The 18,497-nt window shown below is 44.9% G+C and overlaps 1 protein-coding gene across 1 annotated transcript in view; it reads right to left on the reverse strand.

Annotated features, from left to right (window-relative positions):
* esyt2a (extended synaptotagmin-like protein 2a) overlaps positions 1 to 18,497 on the reverse strand; it is a 44,478-nt gene that overhangs the window by 4,063 nt on the left and 21,918 nt on the right. Inside the window, 14 exon segments of the mRNA XM_080476363.1 lie at positions 356 to 487; positions 567 to 665; positions 2,212 to 2,630; positions 2,721 to 2,870; positions 2,944 to 3,030; positions 3,616 to 3,690; positions 5,181 to 5,243; positions 8,878 to 8,973; positions 9,062 to 9,151; positions 9,546 to 9,594; positions 10,719 to 10,801; positions 11,477 to 11,653; positions 13,588 to 13,708; positions 16,256 to 16,311. Coding sequence (XP_080332489.1) covers positions 356 to 487; positions 567 to 665; positions 2,212 to 2,630; positions 2,721 to 2,870; positions 2,944 to 3,030; positions 3,616 to 3,690; positions 5,181 to 5,243; positions 8,878 to 8,973; positions 9,062 to 9,151; positions 9,546 to 9,594; positions 10,719 to 10,801; positions 11,477 to 11,653; positions 13,588 to 13,708; positions 16,256 to 16,311 — 1,697 coding nt within the window.

Genomic DNA, 18,497 nt, shown 5'->3' on the forward strand with positions numbered 1-18,497 from the left:
GATGAAGGAGAACATGAAGACTTCAGCTGAAGGAGAACATGAAGACTTCAGATGAAGGAGAACATGAAGGAGAACATGAAGACTTCAGCTGAAGGAGAACATGAAGGATTCAGCTGAAGGAGAACATGAAGACTTCAGATGAAGGAGAACATGAAGACTTCAGCTGAAGGAGAACATGAAGGAGAACATGAAGACTTCAGATGAAGGAGAACATGAAGGATTCAGCTGAGGGAGAACATGAAGACTTCAGATGAAGGAGAACATGAAGACTTCAGATGAAGGAGAACATGAAGGATTCAGCTGAAGGAGAACATGAAGACTCCGTCTGGGTCAGAAGGATCTGAGCAGGACTCACGTCTGGTTGTAGACCGGGTTCAGGTTCTTCTTGGAGGTGTGGGTTTTCCTCCGGCCGGACCTCCGTTTGTCGGGGAGCAGGTAGAGACGGACGTACGGGTCGGAGCTGGACTCGCTGAAGGCGATCAGGTTCCTGTGGAGATCCAGGTTGGGATTATTATTATTCTGGGTCTGGGGATTAAACTCCGTCTGTGACTGGCAGCGTTCGGTACCTGCAGGCGTGAACGTCCACGATGAGCTTGTTCCTCTGGGGGCTGTGTCGCACCGACAGCTCGATCTCACCCAGGGGGTAATAACTGGGGCCGGAGCCACTGGGGGGGCAGAAGTTACATTGCTAAGCAAGACTAATGGGCTGGGCTGCAGCTCTCTGTTGCCTCCTCCAGGGGGAGCCAGAGAGCAGCAGCATTAAGTTCACAGGAAAAACTTTTAACATTATTATTAAATCATTACTGAACTTCATGCTGTTTCTAGAAAGTACTTTGTTTCTATATTTTTTTCTGCAGGTTTGTACTCTTTAACTGAATTACTGATGAAATTAGTTCTTCAAAAGAAAAAAGAATGAATTGAAGATTGTTGCTGTGACAGAGAAGTTGGAGAGTCTCACATGTACAGGTGTGTTTGGAGGAGTGTTTTTTTTTTTAAAGACAAAGCAGGTCCATTGTTTATTCATGCTTCTTGTATTAAATTAATTACTAAAATCTTCATACTGACATTTAGCAGAAAATTGTTCATTTCAAACTCTGAGCATCTTAGAGAACTTTTGTAAGTTTTATTACTCAAACTAAAAGGATTAGAGAAGTTTTCCACATCAAATGTGATCATTATGACCTCAGTTATAAAATGTGTGTTACGACTGTGTGTGTGGAGTGAGCTTTAACTTCTGGGTTAAATCATTTTCTCTTCTTTATTTTAGATAAAAAGCAAAGACTTTGTGTTTCTTTTCCTTTAGTCAGTAAGTTTTACCCCAGAATAAGGTGTTTTCCTAGTAGAGCTCACTCTGAGAAGAATCTGTTCAGGATTCCTGATTTGCTTGTGGCACCCTGTAAATAAACTCACTATTGCACTGAGAAGCGGCGGCCATGTTGTTTTGCCCTCCAGGAGCTCCTCGGCGGGGCAGAACATAAATTGGGCACTGATCTGGGAATTGAACCCAAGACCTCTCACAAAAAGGAAAGTATTTCATCTTCTGAAATTTTGAGTGACTGATTATTATTTTTATTACTGATGAGCTGAAATTTGAATAAAAATAAAAAGACGATCCAGCTTATTTGTCATGAAACTTTTTTTTTTTTTTAGGAAAAACCAAAACTTATTTTCTGGCAAGGCTCCGAATGCAATGTATTATTATTATTATCATTATCATCATCAATATTATTATTATTAATATTATTATTATTATTATCATTATCATCATCAATATTATTAATATTATTATTATCATTATTATTATCATTATCATCATCAATATTATTAATATTATTATTATCATTATTATTATCATTATTATCATCATCATCATCATCATCATTAATATTATCATCATCATCATCATCAATATTATTATCTTTAATATTATTATTAATATTATTATTAATATTATTATCATCATCATCATCATCATCAATATTATTATTATTATCATCATCATCAATATTATCATTATTATCATTATCATTAATAATATTATTATTATTATTAATAATAATATTATTATTATTATTATTAATAATAATAATAACGAACCTTTCTGAGCTGCCTGTGGATCTGTGAGGATTATATTTGTGGGACTTTTGTGCTAAACGTTGCGCTGCAGCAGAACCGAAGCAGTAAAGTTTGAGAATGTGTTTCTAGACGAACTTGTGCAGCTGATGAAGCCGCTGCTGCAGCTCCTGCGCCGCCTCCGGTCTGGAGATGTCCGAGGCGATGCTCGGCGTGGGCTCCTTGCCTCCGGACAGGTGCGTCTGGGAGCCAGAGATGGCCAGGTTGGAGGTGCTCTTCCCGGCGTCCGCCAGGCTCCGCCCCGCTCTCCCTCCCCCGCCCTGGCCGTAGTCCGGCCTCCCGGAGCTCCTGGCGTAGTCCTCGGACTCGCGCCGCAGGTTTGCCGGGTCCTGCGAGGACACGGAGCGCGGGACGTCGGCGGCGGCGCCGGGAGTCTTGAGGGGTTCGGTGGAGGCGGAGGGCCGCCGGGCGTCGCTGGAGGAGCTGGACTTACGCACCTGCACCGAGGACGGCGTGGAGCCGGAGGACGAGGACGCGTCCTTATCCACGCACAGAACCTGAAAGCAGAGGCCAGATGGAGGCGGAGCCGAGGGATGAGCGACGGTCGACTCTGGAGGACGAAGGTCAAGCAGCCAGACGGTTTTTACCCTCAGAGCCATCTTCATCGTCAGCGTGCAGCTCGGACCGGAGTTCTTCAGGGGGAAACGCTGATTCAGCGTCATGTCTTCAGCCTGCAGCAGCGTCGCCAGAGGAACCGACAGCGTCCCCAGCGAGCACTCGTGCTTCTCATCCTTCACCTGGAGACACAGGACAGCCTCAGAGGACACGGCCAGGCGAAGAGCGGCAGAAACAGCGGGGACGTGGTCCTACCTCCACCTCCAGCTGCTGTGTTTTGGGGTTGTGGATGAGGAAGGTGTAGGTTTCCTCCCAAACTGGCTCGTTGGTCTTGTACTTGGTCTGGAAGAGGAACCAACCAGAGATCATCTCATCGTCATAAGAACCTTTTAATCTAAAGTTTGATTCATCCAGATGTTGAAAATGTCCATAAAATTAAAATCCAGTGAAAGGTCCAGAAATCTTCTCCTGTTGCATTCTGGGAGTTTTTACAAACACCTCTGAAATGTGTCCCGTCTTCACGTCAGGGTGAGACGGACTAAACATTTTTTATTTGGAGTTTCCACTGATTTAATAGTCAAATTATTTAAACACGTTAGGACTGTATATATTTTCTAAATAATATAATGAAAATACAATATATAACTAAAATAAAGTATAATCATGAATATTCATTGATACTATTCAAAATAAGATAAAATAAATACAGATATATTTCTTCTATCAAAATAAACCAGGTCATTTCTTAATCACACACACACACACACACACACACACACACACACACACACACACACACACACACACACACACACACACACACACACACACACACACACACACACACACACACACACACACACACACACACACACACACACACACACACACACACACACACACACACACACACACACACACTCTCACCTTGCTGTCGAAGGACTTGTGGCCGACCCTGAACTGGACCAGCGGGTTCGGGTCGCTGGTCACTTTTTTCCCGGACTGCAGCAGAAGAACAAGTTTCACGAACCAGAAGAAACAAACGACTCTTCTCTGTTTCCATTTCTGAAATCTACAAAAAAAATCCAACCTGCAACCAGTTTATTCTACTGAAAGTTTCCACTGTGGATTATCTGGCCTCTACTCTGTGAGGAGACTTTTCACGTGAAGTGAATCAAACGGTCAGAGGAAGAAACAGAAAGCGACACTAAAGTCCCAGGAAGTATTGCTCAGGAGCACCGGCAGCCACTTCACAGAGCCGATCACACTCAGAAAGTGGAGAAACAAACAATGCTGTTAATTACAACACACATTGTTAGTGGTGATGATTAGTGGAGTTCAGTCAGTAAATGGAGCGGCTCATCGCTGCGGCGGTGGCGCCCCCCGGTGGCAACGCGATGAGCTGCAGATACTCTCGCCTCCATTTATTGAAGTTGGGGGAATATTGACAGACGGGGTGTTTGCTGAAGAGCCCACCGACCTCTGCTGCTTTTAATGAACCGTTTCCTTTAGAGGAATTAGGATTGTGGCTCGTTTCTGTTTCCATGTTCCTGAAGGCACATCTGGGACACAATTCTTCCTTTTCCACAATTCGATTCCAAAATGTGTCGTTATTCATTCTTTAAAACCAAATTAGGAGTTAATTTTGGAGTCAAACTTCATGAAAATGTGGCTGCATGACTTTATACTTAAGCGACACTAAAGTCTTTGAGTCTGGTGGATTATTTCTTTGTCACGTTAAAATCTCATTGAGCCAAACTCGATCATTTCTTTTTCAATTCTGATAATCGTGTTGAGTTTGAGGGTCGCGGAAGTAAAACCTGAAGACTGAAGAACGTTCAAGTTCATTTTCTTTATCTTTTGAAATCGTTGTACAAAATAATAGTAATCTTGAATTCCTGAATGAACGGGAGCAGGAAGAAGATTTACTTCTATATTCTGCCCTTTGATCGCAATTAATCCTTTATATTGGAAATGAAACGCAAACAGCAAATATCAACAAAATAACAAGTCCGAGAGGCGTCTCGCTGGGAGTTAGAATTCTCAAAAACATCAAATAAAATAAAACTAAACAATAATAAAACAACAAACACTTCTACATCATGTCTTTTTATTTCTATAAAAACGTTGTGTTTTTAAATCTACCGTATGTTTTACGATCTTTTGCGTCCTTCCATACCTGGAGCTCCTTCACTGAAACGTTTCCTTACTTTGGTCTCGTTTGGTTGTTTTTCTAGGATTTCTGTTCATTTTGAATTAAAGTTACTTTTTCTTTTTCGCTCATTTATTTTGAAGATTTGATGAACTTTATACATAATCTGCAGAATACTATAATCTAATATGTCATGAACATTTTTTTTTAACAATTATTAAAACTTAAGTACAATCCGAGTACTAAACCCATCCCCCAAAAATACGGCGGTTGAATTCGGGTGGAGGAACAGGCGGGTTCTGGTTCTGTATGGAGGTGTGCGCCGCTCCGTCGCCGTTACCTTGATGGCTTTACTGATCGAGGTTTTCTTCAGCCCCGACTGGTTGATCTCTAACGGATTGCGCTTTGATTTCCCACCGGACAATCCAGGAGAGAGCAAAACACACACACACACACACCCACACACACACACACCCACACACACACACACACACACACAGAAGAGGAGCATGCAGGGAGGAGGAGGAGGAGGAGGAGGAAGAACACACCACCACCGTCAGCACCACAGACAGAGAGAGAGATGAGTGATCACATGTTAATTAATGTCATCATTCCTTCATTAAACCTGAGGTTTAACATGGATTCCCACCAACACTTTGTTAATCCAGAAAATCAATATGGATGAAACTCCAGTCGATTAAATGATGAGATTAAAAGATTAAATGAAAACATGGAGATGAGATGAGAAGAGGAGAAAACAGAGTTTTATGTTTAGTCAGGAACTTTTACTGGGACGGAATCAGCTGTTTTAATGGCGTCGCACGACTTCATGGTGCAGAATGGATGGAGGGAGGGACGGACGGAGGGAGGGATGGAGGGAGGGAGGGAGGGAGGGATGGACGGACGGAGGGAGGGAGGGAGGGAGGGAGGGAGGGAGGGAGGGAGGGATGGACGGACGGAGGGAGGGAGGGAGGGAGGGAGGGAGGGATGGACGGATGGAGGGAGGGAGGGAGGGAGGGATGGAGGGAGGGAGGGATGGACGGATGGATGGAGGGAGGGAGGGAGGGAGGGATGGAGGGAGGGAGGGAGGGGGGGATGGATGGATGGATCGATGGATGGATGGATGGAGTGAACCAGCAGAAACCTGTCGGGCCGCTGTCATACTCTCACCGGGACATGAGATCAAGACAGAAACTTTTTAATCCTTTACATGACGTGTGTGTGTGTGTGTGTGTGTGTGTGTGTGTGTGTGTGTGTGTGTGTGTGTGTGTGTGTGTGTGTGTGTGTGTGTGTGTGTGTGTGTGTGTGTGTGTGTGTGTGTTTCTCTGAGCACAGTGATCCGCTGACTCGTTCAAAACTGGATTTCCTGCCGACGTATGATCCGGTTTCCCTCCGAGGCTCCGACAGCAGAACCGATCAGATCAAACATCAGTATTGATCCGACGACACAGAGAAAGAGTCCGAGGCCCCGTTCACACAAAACGTTCCACGTGGAACCGCTTCACTTTTGAGTTTCGTTTCAGAAAAGTTTCACGTCTACACAGGGACGTTTTCAAAACGACGTGCGTTTCTATGGAAACGGCTGAAAAGCCGAGCAGCTCTCATGTTGGGCCACTAGAGGGCAGAGCATTTTCAAAGAGTCGTGTTTTCAGTTTTAGGTTTTGACTGGAAATGGTTGCCGTGGAAACGGGGCCTGAACGTAGAAGACGGAGCGTCGTCGATCAAGTTCATGAGCTTCGGAGTCAAACTGAAACTCGGTCAACACACGAGGGCGTGCAGGAGTCCGGGCCATGCAGCGGCAGGGAGTCATGCTCAGCTCTGCACTGACACAAACTACCGGGGGAAGCAGGAAACAACCGGCAGCATTCCTCAAACTACCGAGGGAAGCAGGAAACAACCAGCAGCATTCCTCAAACTACCAGGGGAAGCAGGAAACAACCGGCAGCAGTTCTCAAACTACCGGGGGAAGCAGGAAACAACCAGCAGCATTCCTCAAACTACCAGGGGAAGCAGGAAACAACCGGCAGCAGTTCTCAAACTACCGGGGGAAGCAGGAAACAACCAGCAGCATTCCTCAAACTACCGGGGGAAGCAGGAAACAACCAGCAGCATTCCTCAAACTACCGGGGGAAGCAGGAAACAACCAGCAGCATTCCTCAAACTACCAGGGGAAGCAGGAAACAACCGGCAGCAGTTCTCAAACTACCGGGGGAAGCAGGAAACAACCAGCAGCATTCCTCAAACTACCGGGGGAAGCAGGAAACAACCAGCAGCATTCCTCAAACTACCGGGGGAAGCAGGAAACAACCAGCAGCATTCCTCAAACTACCGGGGGAAGCAGGAAACAACCGGCAGCATTCCTCAAACTACCGGGGGAAGCAGGAAACAACCGGCAGCATTCCTCAAACTACCGGGGGAAGCAGGAAACAACCGGCAGCATTCCTCAAACTACCGGGGGAAGCAGGAAACAACCGGCAGCATTCCTCAAACTACCGGGGGAAGCAGGAAACAACCGGCAGCATTCCTCAAACTACCGGGGGAAGCAGGAAACAACCGGCAGCATTCCTCAAACTACCGGGGGAAGCAGGAAACAACCGGCAGCATTCCTCAAACTACCGGGGGAAGCAGGAAACAACCGGCAGCATTCCTCAAACTACCAGGGGAAGCAGGAAACAACCGGCAGCATTCCTCAAACTACCGGGGGAAGCAGGAAACAACCGGCAGCATTCCTCAAACTACCGGGGGAAGCACGAAACAACAGGCAGCATTCCTCAAACTACCGGGGGAAGCACGAAACAACAGGCACCATTCCTCAAACTACCGGGGGAAGCAGGAAACAACAGGCAGCATTCCTCAAACTACCGGGGGAAGCATGAAACAACAGGCAGCATTCCTCAAACTACCGGGGGAAGCAGGAAACAACAGGCAGCATTCCTCAAACTACCGGGGGAAGCAGGAAACAACCGGCAGCATTCCTCAAACTACCGGGGGAAGCAGGAAACAACCGGCAGCATTCCTCAAACTACCGGGGGAAGCAGGAAACAACCGGCAGCATTCCTCAAACTACCGGGGGAAGCACGAAACAACAGGCAGCATTCCTCAAACTACCGGGGGAAGCAGGAAACAACAGGCAGCATTCCTCAAACTACCGGGGGAAGCAGGAAACAACCGGCAGCATTCCTCAAACTACCGGGGGAAGCAGGAAACAACCAGCAGCATTCCTCAAACTACCGGGGGAAGCAGGAAACAACCAGCAGCATTCCTCAAACTACCGGGGGAAGCACGAAACAACCGGAACTCACAAACAAACTCCGATAGAGAGAAGCCGTGTTTTCACAGAACACCAGACCAGCGGCACGGCGCTCCTTCAAATATCCAGAACTGCCCAGGGAGCCCTCGAACACACTCTGGGAGGAAGAGGAGGAAGAAGAGGAGGAGGAGGAGGAGGAAGAAGAGGAGGGAGAAGAGGAGAAGGAGGAAGAGAAGGAGGAGGAAAAAGAGCAGAGAGGAGGAAGAGGAGGAAGAAGTGAAGGAGAAAGAGGAGTGAGGAGGAAGAGGAAGACAAGGATGAAGGAGAGGAGGAGGCGGAAGAGGGTGAGGAGGAAGAAAAGGAGGAAGAAAAGGAGGAAGAAAAGGCTGAAAGAGAAGTTCTGTCCTCCAGAGTTAAAATTCTTAAAATATCTTGACTAAATCCCAAAACATTTTCTTAAAAAATGTTTTTCTTTCTTCTTTCTTTTTTTTTCCTTTTTCCACATTTGATTAAAACTTAATCTCACAAACAAAAGAAAACGAGAGTCTAAATAAACGAGTGTTTTGTTTGAAGGAGAATGAAGCACATTTACTTTTACTTTTATTTTAAATGATAAAAAAAGTTTGTTTTCCTTCAGTTTTCTGCTTCTTTGCTTTAGATTTGAACATGAAATGTCTTCATGTGGACTTTAGGAAGATAAGAGTGAAAATGAGTGTTTTAATCCCGATAATATCAGAATAATCTGCAAACGAAGGTGGAAAGTTGGATTATTGCCGTTTGGACTCACCGGGAGATTCCGGGCAGAGTCGAGGAAAACGACGAGCAGAGCGGACGACAGGCCGTCATTAGCGTGACCGCGATCGGCTTTGATGCTCATGAGAACCTGCAGGAAACAAGCCGGGAACAATAATCTGAGGAAAAGAGGCGGAGCGGCGAGAAGACGCCGGGATTAGATGAGAGGGTGAATTTACCTCGTCCAGTTTGTGAGGCGTGTGCAGCAGAGAAAGCCACTCCAGTTTGAGGTGAAGCTTCCCGGACGCCACGTCGTCCAGCGCAAACCACTGGGAGCAGAACAGCAGAAATAACACTTTCACCACTTAATCTGGAGGATTAAACACTTTCACCACTTAATCTGGAGGATTAAACACCTTCACCACTTCGTCTGGAGGATTAAACACTTTCACCACTTAATCTGGAGGATTAAACACTTTCACCACTTCATCTGGAGGAGTTAACACTTTCACCACTTAATCTAGAGGATTAAACACTTTCACCACTTAATCTGGAGGATTAAACACTTTCACCACTTCATCTGGAGGATTAAATACTTTCACCACTGGAGGATTAAACACTTTCACCACTTAATCTGGAGGATTAAACACTTTCACCACTTAATCTGGAGGATTAAACACTTTCACAACAAGAAGTGAAGCAGTGAAAAAAAAGAAAAGTCACCTCGTCGACTCTGGGTTCGTTCTGCAGTTCAGCCAAATCCACCATCAGACTGGAAACACAGAATTATTATTATTGTTGTTGTTGTTGTTGTTGTTGTTGTTGTTGTTGTTGTTGTTGTTATTGTTGTCACAACAACATAAGAAATCTGTTTTAAAAACCCCAAAAAGTCAGATTAAGATCAAATTGTAAAAATGTTTTTCAGTGAAAAAACACTAACAAAACTTTTGGACAAACATAGTGACTCAGTATTTTTCCACCAACAATCAAACGTTCAGCTATATAATCTATAATCTGAAATTATAAACAAAAATCAACTGAGCTGTTAATCTGAACATTCTAATCCAATCAAAATAAACTGAACATAGTTAAATTCCTGAAAGACTGAATGTAGGAAATATTAGAAATGAGTGAAAAAAGACTGAAGAGAAAAAATAGATTTCTTCTGTCACCTGATCAGATTACAAAGAGTAACTAAAAGTACAAAGTAAAGAAAACCTTCATGTTTTCATACCAGAAGTGATAAATAACATTAAAGTCATTAAAACACTAAAACTCACTGATTTCAGTTAAAAAAATGATGTAATGAAGCGAAATCAGGTACTTCATTACATGAAACTGGTAAAGTTACTACTTACTGTACCAGTAACTTTAGCAGTTACTTTAGCAGTTACTTTAGCAGTTACTTTAGCAGCAACGTTACCAGTTACTTTACCAGTTACTTAAGCAGTAACTTTAGCAGTTACTTTACCAGTTACTTTATCAGTTACATAAGCAGTAACTTTACCAGTAACTTTACCAGTAACTTTACCAGTTACTTTACCAGTTACTTTAGCAGTTACTTTAGCAGTTACTTTAGCAGTAACTTTACCAGTTACTTTACCAGTTACATTACCAGTTACTTTACCAGTTACTTTAGCAGTAACTTTAGCAGTTACTTTACCAGTAACTTTAACAGTTACTTTAGCAGTAACCTTACCAGTTACTTTAGCAGTTACTTTAGCAGTAACTTTAGCAGTAACTTTAACAGTTACTTTACCAGTTACTTTACCAGTTACTTTACCAGTTACTTGAGCAGTAACTTTACCAGTTACTTGAGCAGTAACTTTAGCAGTTACTTGAGCAGTAACTTTAGCAGTTACTTTACAGTTACTAACTAGACAGAAGGAGAAGTACCATCCCAGGAAGTCGTCCTTGTCTGTGTCCTCATCAAACAACTCGATGGACAAATTCTGTCCTGAGTGGTCGTAGACCAGAGCCTGGAGACACACACACACACACACACACACACACACACACACACACACACACACACACACACACACACACACACACACACACACACACACACACACACACACACACACACACACACACACACACACACACACACACACACACACACACACACACACACACAGGTAAGTAAAGGGTTAAACGTTGTTAAAAACACAGAAGAAGAAGAAGTTCAGTAATTCTCATTCAGTTTCGTCGTTTTTGGAAAAGTTAATAAATCTATGAAAACATTCAATCTTCTGAGATTATTTTATTCTTCAAATCTAATCTGAGTTAAATAATAAAAAAACGCAGCCGGTTGTTTATTTCATTTAAAAAAACAAACGATACAAGTTTCAGTAAATAATAGAAAATGATGAAAAAAATCTTTAAAAGACGTCGATATGGAAAATAAACTAAATAAAAATAGATAAAAAAGAAACAAATGGAGATAAATATATAAATATATATGGAAGTGTACACACACACACACACACACACACACACACACACACACACACACACACACACACACACACACACACACACACACACACACACACACACACACACACCCACACCTTCCAGTGTACTCGACACTAAGAGATTTTAAGACGGTAGTTTGACTCCAGCCTCGCTGCGTCTCGCCGGCGGTTTACCTCGAACACTTCGTTCCACTTGGGGTGGACGGTCTCGTGGATGACTTTGCTCTGGAACAGCTGGGTTCCCACCTCGATCACTCCGTACGGGTCCGACTTGCCTTTGATCAGCCCCCCCAGGAACTTGTCCTTCCCCAGCAGATCCTGGGCCTCCAGGAAGTGGATCCTCAGGACGCCCTGAAAGCCGGCGGCGGCGGCGGCGAGGAAGAGAGAAATCAGGACAACATGTTGAAGTGATTCACGTCCCAGCTGAGACGACTGGACATTACAGGAAGACGTCCAGTGACTTTGACCCGTCACGGACGTTCCGTTATAGTTTGTTTCTCTGCCGCTCAAGGATCAATATCAGGATCAATATCAGGATCAATATCAGGATCAATATCAGGATCAATATCAGGATCAATATCAGGATCAATATCAGGATCAATATGTATTTAGAAACAAGTGGTTTTATGTCCTTTATGATGTTTTTAGGACGGAAAGAATTGAAAAGATGGATCAGCACCAGTGCCGCCATCTTTTATAGAACAGTTCTGATGTTCCTCTGAGGTGTACGTCGTTAAAAACATTAGATCATATCACCAAAACGTTTTTCTGTTCTCGGGAGTTTAGTTCTAATGTACTAATAGTCTGGATTAGACTGGATTAGACTGGATTATAATATGTTGGAAGGAACACTCATTCAAATGAATGAATGAATTTATTTGGATTTTCTACATGTGAATACAAAATAAAACGTATAAATATATATTAATTATTTTGATTACATGAAAAAAAAAAACAGAGGACGACACGTTCTGTTGTGGTTTTTATAAAACTAAATAAATACATCAATAGTTAAAACATTGGAATAATGATGTTTATCTGATATCAATATTTAAAGATTACCACAGGGCGGTGTGACCTTCACCTGGAGGTGTGACCTTCACCTAGAGGTGTGACCTTCACCTGGTGGTGTGACCTTCACCTAGAGGTGTGACCTTCACCTGGTGGTGTGACCTTCACCTAGAGGTGTGACCTTCACCTGGAGGTGTGACCTTCACCTAGAGGTGTGATCTTCACCTGGAGGTGTGACCTTCACCTGGAGGTGTGACCTTCACCTGGAGGTGTGACCTTCACCTGGTGGTGTGACCTTCACCTAGAGGTGTGACCTTCACCTAGAGGTGTGACCTTCACCTGGAGGTGTGACCACCACCTGGAGGTGTGACCACCTGGTGGTGTGACCTTCACCTAGAGGTGTGACCTTCACCTGGAGGTGTGACCACCTGGAGGTGTGACCTTCACCTGGAGGTGTGACCACCTGGTGGTGTGACCTTCACCTAGAGGTGTGATCTTCACCTGGAGGTGTGACCTTCACCTGGAGGTGTGACCTTCACCTGGAGGTGTGACCTTCACCTAGAGGTGTGACCTTCACCTGGAGGTGTGACCTTCACCTGGAGGTGTGACCTTCACCTAGAGGTGTGACCTTCACCTAGAGGTGTGACCTTCACCTAGAGGTGTGACCTTCACCTGGAGGTGTGACCTTCACCTGGAGGTGTGACCTTCACCTAGAGGTGTGACCTTCACCTAGAGGTGTGACCTTCACCTGGAGGTGTGACCTTCACCTGGAGGTGTGACCTTCACCTGGAGGTGTGACCTTCACCTGGAGGTGTGACCTTCACCTGGAGGTGTGACCTTCACCTGGAGGTGTGACCTTCACCTGGTGGTGTGACCTTCACCTAGAGGTGTGACCTTCACCTAGAGGTGTGACCTTCACCTAGAGGTGTGACCTTCACCTGGAGGTGTGACCTTCACCTGGAGGTGTGACCTTCACCTGGAGGTGTGACCTTCACCTAGAGGTGTGACCTTCACCTGGAGGTGTGACCTTCACCTAGAGGTGTGACCTTCACCTAGAGGTGTGACCTTCATGAACAGGTGTGACCTTCACCTAGAGGTGTGACCTTCACCTGGTGGTGTGACCTTCACCTAGAGGTGTGACCTTCACCTAGAGGTGTGACCTTCACCTAGAGGTGTGACCTTCATGAACAGGTGTGACCTTCACCTAGAGGTGTGACCTTCACCTGGTGGTGTGACCTTAATGTACAGGTGTGACCTTCACCTGGAGGTTTTACCTTGGGCACGGGGAAGCGGAGCTGAGCCAGCTGGGCCTCGCCCACCAGAGGGATGGTGATCCGGTTTGGAAGAACCAGGTAGCTGTAGATGATGTCCTGGATCATGTTGTCACACAAACCGCTGAGGAACCAGAGGAGGAGCGAGTCAGCAGGTTGGAGTCTAAACATCAGGCGGCACAGCCGCCGAGCGGTCCGCACCGATTGGTCAATCCAGGGTCAATCCAGGGTCAATCCAGCAATAATCCAGCAATAATCCCAGGATCAAACAAACTGACTATGAGAATCCAACACGTCAGTCTGCATCATGGGAGTCCAACAAAAGGCCTGTGGACCAGAACGAATCTACGAGGCTCCAGTTCAGCCAAACCACCAAGAAAATCTAACAAAATTCAAGAACAACTGATTTTTGGACTCGACACCGAGCGGAGATCTCCTGACGCCGCCATGAAAGTCGGTCCCTGGTTGCTATCAAACTCCCAGAATGCAACGGTTTTCTGGACATTTCACACCAGAGGGTTTCAGTAAAACTGGCTTCATGTTGAGATCGGAGTCATTTTCTGCCGTAATTGTTAAAACGGAGACATTTTCATCACGTATTTTCTGCGTCACAACAAAGAAAAAGGTTTAAGCTGGAAGGTTATTCTGGCACTACTTTATCTGTCTCTCCGGCCGACTCCAGAGGAAACGGGACGGTTTTTATTTGACACCAGTTACACCTCCTCTGTCTCTGAATCAACTCTTTTAACAAAGTCTAACATGTAGGATTACATATGCAATCTGTTCGGTCAAATAAATAATCAAATAACTACCACGTTGTCTTTTCCCTCACCGTTCTGACACTTCCTCTCTCGTCCTCTAGATGGCGGCAGTGTGCTGCCTCTCGACACACGAGGCCTCACTGGGATGGTGACTAAACTACATGTCAGGGTGGAAAATAACGAGGACGGCTTGTTTTTCCTGGTGAAACACACATTTCTGTTCAACTACAGGATTAAACACACACGTCCAACGTATCCCAGCATGCCTGCGTGTGTGTTTGATGCAGTTTTACAAACGGGAAGCGGCACAGGTTTGATGTTTTAGAGTAAAATACAAAACTGAACACGCACACACACACACACAGGAAAAGCAGGGTGGGGCCAGCCGATCACAACACACACACACACACACACACACACACACACACACACACACACACACACACACACACACACACACACACACACACACACACACACACACACACACACACACACACACACACACACACACACACACACACACACACACACACACACACACACACACACACACACACACAATTTCTCTTAAACTCGTCTAACAAGGAAAGCTACATTTCACAGGGTGGAGTCTTTTGAACGTGCGCCCGAGAGCTGAAAACAAACAATAAAGCCGCCCAGACGGTGAAACAGTGTAAAGCAGCAGTGAGACTGAGTTCAGTAAACAGTAAACCAACAGTAACTGTTTACTGAGTTCCAGCTTCACACCTTCACCTCCAGGTTCAGGTCTACAAACAACCAGAGTCCCCCAAAAAGGTCGGCACATTAAAATAAGAACATGCATTAAAAAAACTATGTGCAACTCATTTACAGTGTGCATGGAATTGAGAAATCGCTTTTACAGCCAACAAACTATATTTTTAAAAAAAATGCTGCGTAAGGCTGAAAAAAGAAGTGTAACTAATGAACGCAGGCGTCGGCCTGCAGGCTTCTGGGTTGAAAGCTGCTCGACTTCGAAGCGCCACTCTGGTCTGACTGAAACCTTTCAACACGTCATTTATCCCAGAAAAAGACGCAAATAAAAAGTAGAATATTGAGGTTTTGGCGCTGAAATACGGGAAGATTACAAGAAAAAAGTCCAAACTATATTCAGTTTGAATCATTTCTACATGATTTACATGGGATTACTATTCAGACGTTCATGTGCAGTGCCTTTCTCGCTGTAAACACTTTGTGTACGAAGGTTTTTAGTCATAATAAGAAAAGCTACAGAGCAGAAATGTTGCTTCATAGATGGAGAAGTTAAACTGAAATAATGATTCCTGTAAACGTTTATTCACCGTCAGTGTTTGGTCACTTTGTATTTTGCACACTTCAGAAAACATGAATATTTTCTATTCTATGTTCACAGAAGTGAAATAAAGGCTGTTCTCCTCTTGATTGTTGTTAAAGTTGCTCTTGTGATGAACTCGGTCGGCCTCCAGGCTGCACTTCACACTTCAACGTGGACTAAAGATCCAGAAAACAAGCTCATGAAACATGAACAGAACCTGACAGAGTCGTAAAATAAGTCTCCTAAATCCTCTCAGCATCTCTTCCTTCATACTGCTGCTAAAAATACCAGCAGTGGGATTATAATCCGCTGGTCTCAAAGCTTCTCAGCAGTTTTCTCATCAGAGCGAAGAGAAGACGTCTGATCGGTCCGGATGTTTCTGGTCCAATCATTAGATTATGTTCATCTGTCAACATTTAAGTTTGGATGAAAGATAAGTAATATATTTGCCAAACATTCGAAATGCTCCAGAAGTGTTTCATATTTTATACGTACACTCTTCGTTTCCCCCGTCCCAACTTCTACGATAATGTCCTACGTCCAACACGCGGTACGTGTGTGTGTGAGTTTGAGAGATTCGCTCTATTTGACTCACTTGACTCCAGGAATGTCCAACATGTTGGTGAGTCCAGACCAGTTGATGTCCAGCAGCTGGAAAACACAAAAGTTTGATTCAGACTTTAATGAAACACGTTTCCGTGGATTATCCTGATAACCTGGCCGGAGGTGAGATCAAGTCTTAACCAGAAAGTTAACCTCAATCTCTACTGTAAATATAACAAAGGCCCCGTCCACACCAGCCTAAACCGTCTTTTTACTCCCCGGCGTTCTCCCAAAATACTCCGTCCACACGTCACTATGAACACGGCTCAACACCAGGCTTCTGGTCATGTAGTACATATGTCAGGCCTTTAGGGGCGCTGTGACTCACCAAACACACCAAAGAAGATACGGCACACATAGAAATGTAGAAGTAGACTCCTCCATAGACTTCTATATTACTCAGTTCTATAGATCTACGGCCCCGCTCCTGCTAGCATCAGTAGCTTCTGCAGCGCCACCTGGAGCATGGAGTCCGCCATTGTTGTGGTTATTAGATGACATCACAGACCGCCGTGGGGAGGAGATGATGGTCTTTGCCGTCCACGCCTCACAGCCGAGGCGGGGTTTTAGATTTTCTCCACTCTGGGATCCGTGTTAAGAAAGAAAAGGTTCCGGGCTCCTAAGCTCCGCCTCCTGTGGATGATCGGCCAATAACGGTGTGTTTGAACCGGCGTTCTGGTGGGGACGTTCCCTAAACATCTCCAGTTGTGTTCAGTCCTTCTTAGTAACTTCAGACTTCGTCTGCATCTCTTCACAGTTTCTTCTAACAAATGTTAGATTGAAGGAAACAATAGAAATAGTTTTGTGGTATTTATATTTACATTTACATTTTAACGCCAGTTTGGCTCTTTGCTTTAACCAAACATTTGGGATTAACAGTTAATGTGATGTAATAATGGTCAATAAGATAATACCTGCCAGTAACGGAACAATTTCAGCCATTTTAAATCTAATAAAGACGATTACAGAAATAACATCACAAGCACAATTTTACACAGTTTAAGATGAAATATGTTGTCCAGGGTGTGAAGAATACCCTCAGATTAATGCATTCATTTCCCCTCCCTGGTCGGCTCCAGGCTGGACCATTCCCCCCCCTGGTTGGATGGTTTGTACCCCCCCCCCGGTCAGACTGTTTGACCTGCAGGGAGACTCCCGGTCGGACGTTACCAGCAGAGGGAATCTTCCCAGGAACCCGTTTCTGAGAGGTTGAAACTCGACACTGCAGGAAGAAACACGTTCCTTTTCCTTCCACACATAAACAATGACGAAGGCGTATCAAGCAGAACGGAGCTTAGCCTGGTTTTCTAACCCAGTTAGGAGCCTGGTGCTCCATACTGGGAATTAAACTGGGTCACAAGCAGACCCGGATCACCAGGAGGGTTCTGGGAGAACAGCTGCCTTCATTTAAGAGAACTGACACAAATAGGGAAACTATAGGTCCAGACTGAGCAGATTTGCGGGTTTTCTAATCAATAACTGACGCGGCGGCAGAGGAATGCAGAAAGTCTGGCTGTGTTAACGCTGTGTTGGAGCTCAGAGGCGTCCAGGAAGCAAAAACAAGTCCAGTTGCTGTGTGGACGAGCTCCAGAACCAGAACTCTTCAGCCAGGAACAGAAACCTGACCATCAGCGAGGTGAGACGACCAGGGAGACGATCAGGAAGACATTCAGGGAGACGATCAGGGAGACGATCAGGGAGACGATCAGGGTGAGGATCAGGAAGACATTCAAGAAGACGATCAGGGAGACGATCAGGGAGACGATCAGGGAGATGATCTGGGAGACGTTCAGGGAGACGTTCAGGAAGACGTTCAGGAAGACGATCAGGGAGACATTCAGGGAGACGATCAGAAAGACATTCAAGAAGACATTCAAGAAGACATTCAGGAAGACGATCAGAAAGACATTCAAGAAGACATTCAAGAAGACGTTCAGGAAGACGATCAGGGAGACGATCAAGGAGACATTCAGGGAGACGATCAAGGAGACGATCAGGGAGACGATCAGAAAGACATTCAGGGAGACGATCAGGAAGACGATCAGGGAGACATTCAGGGAGACTGGACCACTGACGTTCCTCTAAAATGAAGGTTTGCTTCATTGTGTAGAAAACAGGATGAATGGGTGAAGCCGACAGTCCAGCCTCCTTCTGCTGCTTCTGCAACGGGATTGGTCACTAATAATGATAATAATAATAATAATACATTTTATTTCTAATGCACTTTTCATTGG

The sequence above is a fragment of the Lipophrys pholis genome (assembly GCF_963383615.2).
Source record: "Lipophrys pholis genome assembly, chromosome: 1".
Lineage (NCBI taxonomy): Eukaryota > Metazoa > Chordata > Actinopteri > Blenniiformes > Blenniidae > Lipophrys > Lipophrys pholis.